General features: G+C 35.3%; 1 protein-coding gene across 1 annotated transcript in view; it reads right to left on the reverse strand.

The window, feature by feature from the left end:
• Window positions 1-8111, reverse strand: part of LOC144452095 (uncharacterized) — a 32615-nt gene that overhangs the window by 23016 nt on the left and 1488 nt on the right. The window contains exon 2 of the mRNA XM_078143107.1: window positions 5400-6437. Within this exon, the coding sequence (XP_077999233.1) occupies window positions 5400-6414 (1015 nt within the window). The 5' untranslated portion in view covers window positions 6415-6437. The remainder of the gene's footprint in view (window positions 1-5399; window positions 6438-8111) is intronic.

Genomic DNA, 8111 nt, shown 5'->3' on the forward strand with positions numbered 1-8111 from the left:
TCATGGAAATGAAATGATTCCTGAGAAGTAATTTGCATATCTTAAGAAGTACTCTTTTAGTCATTATCCGTATTGATGTTTGACTTAAGTGATCAAAAAAGCATTCACATTTAGAATTGATTATCTTGAACAGAGTTGTTGTAAGTTTAAAGATCACTCCAGTTCAGTTCTTTTACTTATTACATGTGACTGATATGTTTAGTCTGGATGCCAACATGGTCTCCAGCTCTACGATACCAGTATAGGACTAGACTAGTGGAGGTGTAAATCATAATGATACCATATAGGAACTAGACTAGTGAAGGTATAAAGCATAACGATACCATATAGGGACTATAGACTAGTGGAGGTGTAAATCATAACAATACCCGTATGGGAATATAGACTAGTGGAGGTGTAAATCATAACGATACCTGTATAGGAACTATAGACTAGTGGAGGTGTAAATCATAACGATACCTGTATAGGGACTATAGACTAGTGGAGGTGTAAATCATAACGATACCTGTATAGGAACTATAGACTAGTGGAGGTGTAAATCATAACGATACCGTATAGGGACTATAGACTAGTGGAGGTATAAATCATAACGATACCATATAGGAACTATAGACTAGTGGAGGTGTAAATCATAATGATACCGTATAGGAACTATAGACTAGTGGAGGTGTAAATCATAATGATACCGTATAGGAACTATAGACTAGTGGAGGTATAAATCATAACGATACCAGTATAGGACTAGCCTAGTGGAGGTGTAAATCATAATGATACCGTATAGGAACTAGACTAGTGGAGGTGTAAATCATAATGATACCGTATAGGAACTAGACTAGTGGAGGTGTAAATCATAATGATACCGTATAGGAACGATAGACTAGTGGAGGTGTAAATCATAATGATACCGTATAGGAACTATAGACTAGTGGAGGTTTAATAAATCATAACGATACCGTATAGGAACTATAGACTAGTGGAGGTGTAAATCGACATAACGATACCCGTATAGGACTAGACTAGTGGAGGTGTAAATCATAACGATACCAGTATAGGACTAGACTAGTGGAGGTGTAAATCATAATGATACCATATAGGAACTATAGACTAGTGGAGGTGTAAATCATAATGATACCGTATAGGAACTATAGACTAGTGGAGGTGTAAATCATAACGATACCAGTATAGGACTAGCCTAGTGGAGGTGTAAATCATAATGATACCGTATAGGAACTAGACTAGTGGAGGTGTAAATCATAATGATACTGTATAGGAACTAGACTAGTGGAGGTGTAAATCATAATGATACCGTATAGGAACGATAGACTAGTGGAGGTGTAAATCATAATGATACCGTATAGGAACTATAGACTAGTGGAGGTTTAAATCATAACGATACCGTATAGGAACTATAGACTAGTGGAGGTGTAAATCGACATAACGATACCCGTATAGGACTAGACTAGTGGAGGTGTAAATCATAATGATACCGTATAGGAACGATAGACTAGTGGAGGTGTAAATCATAATGATACCGTATAGGAACTATAGACTAGTGGAGGTGTAAATCATAATGATACCGTATAGGAACTATATAGACTAGTGGAGGTGTAAATCATAACGATACCCGTATAGGAACTATAGACTAGTGGAGGTGTAAATCATAACGATACCATATAGGAACTACATGTATAGACTAGTGGAGGTATGAATCATAACGATACCATATAGGGACTATAGACTAGTGGAGGTATAAATCATAACGATACCCATATAGGGACTATAGACTAGTGGAGGTATAAATCATAACGATACCCATATAGGGACTATAGACTAGTGGAGGTATCAATCATAACGATACCGTATAGGATATGCTGATATGGTTTTCAAAATTTAGCAAATTGACATCATAAAGGACAAAGTTGTGGAAGGTAAAAAATCAGTGTAGTAACACAACTATTAAATACTATTGACTTGTTTGCTATGTAGCCCATACACTGAATGATTTAGTATATGCATATCACCTTTGTGACCTTTATTACTTTATAATTCAGGATACCTTGGCATTTGATGGCAACTCACTAGATAAGCTGGCTACTCCTTTCTTGTGTTATTCATTACTAGTAACACATACATCACTAGTATTTCAGAGCCCAGGTAACAAAGAATAACAAATCTTGTTCAAAAAAACTCCACATCTGGGAGAATTTCTGGACTGACTGCAAGGTTAAAGGTAACATACATGCGATGTACCTGTACTCTGGACTGACAGGTACATGTATGTTACCATTGCAGCATAAAAAGGGCTTTAAATCTGTTTCAATATTGACCTAACATGATACGCCAGCTGGGATTTCTTCAAGTACCTAATATAGACTTGCAGATTTACTGAGAATACAGAGTGACTCACAAATATGTTATCACCCAATGACACCAGACAGCACAGTTTATTGGAAAATCTCATTACTCTGTCTGGGTTCAATAATCTCTGTAAAAGAACATGTTACCATCTAAAATATAGCCTTCAATTTATTCACCTGAAAGCAATGTCTTGACAATGTACACTCCTAGCATGGTATTTAGAAATGTATACGTGTACAACATACATGTACATGTGTTCTTGAAAATCCATTTACTAATACAGCTCCAAGATCACACAATACAACATTGCTAATTATCTATGCAAATCTTTAATCATCATTTATTGTTTACATTTTTTTAGTATTTACTGATAGCTTTGACAATGTACAAACTTCTACCTACAACAAGTACATATACTGTTACATACATGTGTTGAATTTAAATGAATTATGTGTCAGATCTGTCTATGTAATGTATGTGGAATTATGTATGTATAATTTTTATCACAGTGTGTCTATACGTCTTTCTGTATTTATAGTCTGTGTTTCTGTTTATCTGTTGTAGCTATCTATGTCAACTGTCTGGCTGTCTGTCTATCTCTCTATCTGAGGTGTAATTTGTGATGATCCTACCATATTGGAACTTGACTAATCTGTCAAGTCAATCTGTGACTGTTTTTCTGGGTGTGCCAGCTGTCTGTGTCTGTGTCTGTCGGTCATGACTATATGCCTGTGACTGTTTTTCTGGGTCTGTCAGCTGTCTGTGTCTGTGTCTGTCTGTCAAGTCAATCTGTGACTGTTTTTCTGGGTGTGTCAGCTGTCTGTGTCTGTGTCTGTCTGTCAAGTCTATATGCCTGTGACTGTTTTTCTGGGTGTGTCAGCTGTCTGTGTCTGTGTCTGTCTCTGTCGGTCAAGACTATATGCCTGTGACTGTTTTTCTGGGTCTGTCAGCTGTCTGTGTCTGTGTCTGTCTGTCAAGTCAATCTGTGACTGTTTTTCTGGGTGTGTCAGCTGTCTGTGTCTGTGTCTGTCTGTCAAGTCTATATGCCTGTGACTGTTTTTCTGGGTGTGTCAGCTGTCTGTATCTGTGTCTGTCTGTTAAGTCTGTATGTCTCTATCTATCTGTCTGTCTGTCTGAATGGATGTTAAGAATGGATTGATGCATGTGTTGGTCTATGTGAATGTAACAGCAAAGGTGAAAATGTCTGTTTTTATATCATCTGTTAATTCTACTATTGTATTACATTGTAGATGATAGCAAGACTGCCTTTAGCAATACATTGTATATGGACATCCATCCACCTTAATTACCCTATCAATGTATCAGGATAGATATTGAATTGAAAATTAATAAAATCCACCTGTTGAATCTTTATACAATTTCACTATTTTTAATTACACTGCACAGATATTGATTTTCTACTTAGTGGCAGTACAACATAGTTATGTAGTAATGACTTATTTTTATAGTGACTAAGTAGGCCTAAGAGACTGATACTAACCATGTGTGAGACATAAATTGTAATAATAGTAGAGTTACAGTGGACAAGTATTCATAGTGTTAAAGCAGGAGGAAAGCAGAATACCTGGGAAAACCTATAAGTTCATTTTGTTTGGTAAGGTCACACTAGTCTAGTTCCTATACACCTCTACTTTATTTATAGAGACCACAATGACATCCAGTACACTATGATATACATGTACTATATGGTCACACTACTGACCATTACTCTTCATACAGACTTAGTTATTTTTTAACCAAAGTCAGCCAAGTCTAGGCAAGGGCACATTAGGCAATAATTCTTGTATATACCAACCGTGGAATAACATTTAAATAAAGACAAAAAAACAACATGAAGACGATACAAGTAATTCCTAAAGATATCACAAGTTCTGCCATGGCATCATGATACATCATAAATATCTGTAGAATATACACATACACAAACACACTGAATCTATTAGTATACTTGTTGTTTGAAGTCTGTTATATCATAAACTGTCTTTAAAATGTTTTCATTATTTTTTTAAAGACCAGATAAGTGTACATACATATCTATCATCATGATGCTGTTCATTTATATTGTTCACAGTGTATTTCTGGCTTTTACAATTACTGAGAATCCCAAATAAGTGTCAGCATGTAATAAACTTATCAAATATATTATATAAAAAATAAAGAAACAAGAAGCAAGTATGATGTAAATATGACTCATACATATTAATATGATTTGGGCCTTTATTTATTATAATCATTTTCAGATTTCACTAGCATAGTTGCCTCATGCCCCTGGTCTCGGTTGAGTTGTAACAACCCGCAAGTCTAAACACACAAGCTGAAAACTTGGCCATTGACAACCCAATAAATATCTACAAATTACCACAAAACATTACTTCCAATAATGTATTCATCAAACTACAAATTAGAATTCATCACTTATTCACTGAGCGACAAAACATCACCAAATAATGTTATTCATTTAGTAAACTGCATGTACAAAACAGCTGACAATGTTTATCTGACTTTGCTATGACCACCCTTTAGTTGCCCTCACTTTGCTATGACCTAATGTAAACATAACCCATTAGTTGCCCTCACTTGTGGTGGGATTAATTTCAAGCATTTTATCAAACACATTGTGTTCAGTCAAATTCTTGCTACCAGATCTTTCCCTTGTTATCAAAATGAAAAATAATATTAAAAATTAGTTTTTGCAAAATATTGTCAGAAGTGAGAATGACTGCTAGTGATACTAAAGTGATAGGGTAAAATTGGAAACCATGGAAACCAGGATGTGATTAGTCCAAAGTCTGAAACCATGGAAACCAGTGTGTGATTGGTTCAAAGTCTGAAACCATGGAAACCAGTGTGATTGGCCTAACATCTGAAATCATGGAAACAATCAGCATATGATTGGTGCAGAATTTTATTCAGTTCTTACTGTATACATGATGGATACCTTTTATGTAAGTCCTGTAATGAGTAAAATAAAGTCATCTTAAACGTAGAATTATGAGATAAGTGTACACATTTATTCTTACCTTTATCAAATTGTGTTCCTTCTCTCTCTGGTAGTTTCCTACTTTCATTTGGTCTGGTCTCATCAACTTTAAAGTGATGATTATTAATAACGATTGCAATACCACGTGGTTGACTTGTCATCCGATATGCTGGTATCCCATCAATACAATATGTATCAGCAGTGGTTTTTTGTACTGCAGGTCGAAGAGCAGCTTTCTCTTCAATGCCATTCAGTGTTTCAGCTTGGCCATCAGCTTGTCGTTTTGCTAGGTGCACAGCAAGAGCAGTCTCGGCTTCTTTCTTCTTGCCATCCTGGAATGTCTTGATTGCTTTAATTCCTTTTTGACATACAGCCAATGGAGGTATCACTAGAGGATTACCATTCAACTCTAAAAGTTGTAATCCACTCAGCTTATCTCCAAAATCTGGTGGTAGCTTCTTGATTTTATTATTCTGAGCTTTGAATTTCTCCAGATTCTTGAGCTCACAGAAACTCTCTGGGATTTTAGTGACTTTATTATCGTTTATGTTCAGATACTTTAATTTCACCAACCTGGAGATTTCTTCTGGAATCTCAGTAATCTTGTTGTCATAGAGATGTATAAGTTCCAAATTATTCAATTCTACTGTGGTCAGAGCCTCAGGAAACTCTGGCAGCAAATTTCCAGACAGGCGGAGTTCCCGTAAGTTTGTCAACTGGCAGATCTGCAAGGAGATACTTTTGAGTCTATTCCGACTGAGGCATAAAGTGTGCAACTGTTTCAGTTCACAAACAATAAGTGGAAAGGTGTCAAATGCGTTGAATGACAGAATCAGAATTTGCACGGACTTTAGTCGACGTATCTGAGAGGGTAGTTCCTTGAGCTTGTTACCTTGGAGAGAGAGTTTGTATATATCTCTGTTCTTCCAGGCTATTGGCGGTACAGCTTTTAATTGTTTCCCTCTCAATATACACTCTTCTCTGTTTTCATCTTTGATGTTGTCATCCTCAGTCTGGTTCTCAAGTTGTTCCATTTGTTCTTCCTCTGTTGCCATGGTGAAATAGTAGAAGTTTAATTCTGAAAAAAATAATGAATTAGACTATTTACACAACTCTGAAACTGATACTGAAACTGATACGACTAAATGTATATTTGCTACTTACAGTCTTGTAACCCATGATAACAGCCAATCAAATGACAGTTTCCATACATTATAAGACTAAATGTATATTTGCTACTTACAGTCTTGTAACCCATGATAACAGCCAATCAAATGACAGTTTCCATACATTATAAGACTAAATGTATATTTGCTACTTACAGTCTTGTAACCCATGATAACAGCCAATCAAATGACAGTTTCCATACATTATATACCCTAATTATGGAGAACCTTGCCAGGTATTAAAAATGACTGAGGAACTCTGCTAGATTTTACATATTTACCACCCTGTGTTTAAAAGTTTGCATTTCAACTTGGTTTTTCATTTCACAAAGACATATTGTAAACAAACTGAATATCTTCATTTCTTATCAATACAGCAGATCCTGAGACATATCATTTCAGATTTCTCAATTATGGCAGTTGCCATGGTTACTTCATGGAACAAAGGTATAGATGTAAATACAAATACAAAAAAATTACTTTATTGTATTGTTCTGATATCTGAAATTATAGATAAGGTTACAATAAAGTTTATTATTATTATTATTACAATGTAGGAGTTGTTTATTATCTATAGTGTCATGTGAATATACAGAACAGAAAATTACAGGTAAAACAGCAAGGGATTGCCAAACGACTGTGCATATCATACACATTTTATGTTCCCCAAGAACAATTTAGATAGATAAAAAACAGGCTTCCCACAAACCACTCAATACAAATATAAACAACACCACATTCCTGCTGACAAGCAGGCACTGTATGTGTACACACATATCACTTGTAACTTTAAATCAATACACTTGTATGTGTCAAAATCTGAGCCTGTAATGCAATAACTTTCAATGGCTTGTTTGTTCCAAGGACAATGTGTGTGTCTGTGTATCAGTAGGGTTGGATGATGTTGTTTATATTTGTATTGAGTGGTCTATGAGAAGCCTGTTTCTTATCTATCTAAATTGTTCTTAGGGAACATAAAATGTGTATGATACGCACAGTCGTTCGGCGATCCCTCGCTACTTTACCTGTAATACATGACCCAGTCCATATTTGTTACTATGAAATGAAATAACTATCTGATGAAATAGGAAAATGAAAAGAACATAATCATAACAAGTAAACAAAAGTAAAAGTAAAGTAGTAGAATGAAATAAAGAAATGATTTCACTGTCTGGTGTATGTTTGTTAGTTGCTCTACTCTAGGCTTGTAAAGTTCCTTTTGTCTGACTCATTAAAGTTATCAAGATATTATAGAAGACAAGTGCATTCTTAAGTCATGCTAGAATGGACAGTGAAATAAAAGGTGAGATTCGTCCTCATATTGAATTTGTATTCCATAGTACACATTGGCCAGCTTGTAATCCCTCACCCCTGAAACATTGGCCAGCTTGTGATAATCTCAATTCAATATGCTGTTTTAAAAATACTATGCTAAACTTTCTAGACAATTTGATTGTTTACGTAACCTGATGAGGCTAATATCACATGATGTCAATTAGGCAATATCACATGGTGTCAATTAGGCAATATCTAAACTTTCTAATAATGTCATTCATCTAAGAAGACCAATTCCTGACACACAGGGC

This window comes from Glandiceps talaboti, chromosome 22 (genome assembly GCF_964340395.1).
Source record: "Glandiceps talaboti chromosome 22, keGlaTala1.1, whole genome shotgun sequence".
NCBI classification, from domain to species: domain Eukaryota; kingdom Metazoa; phylum Hemichordata; class Enteropneusta; family Spengelidae; genus Glandiceps; species Glandiceps talaboti.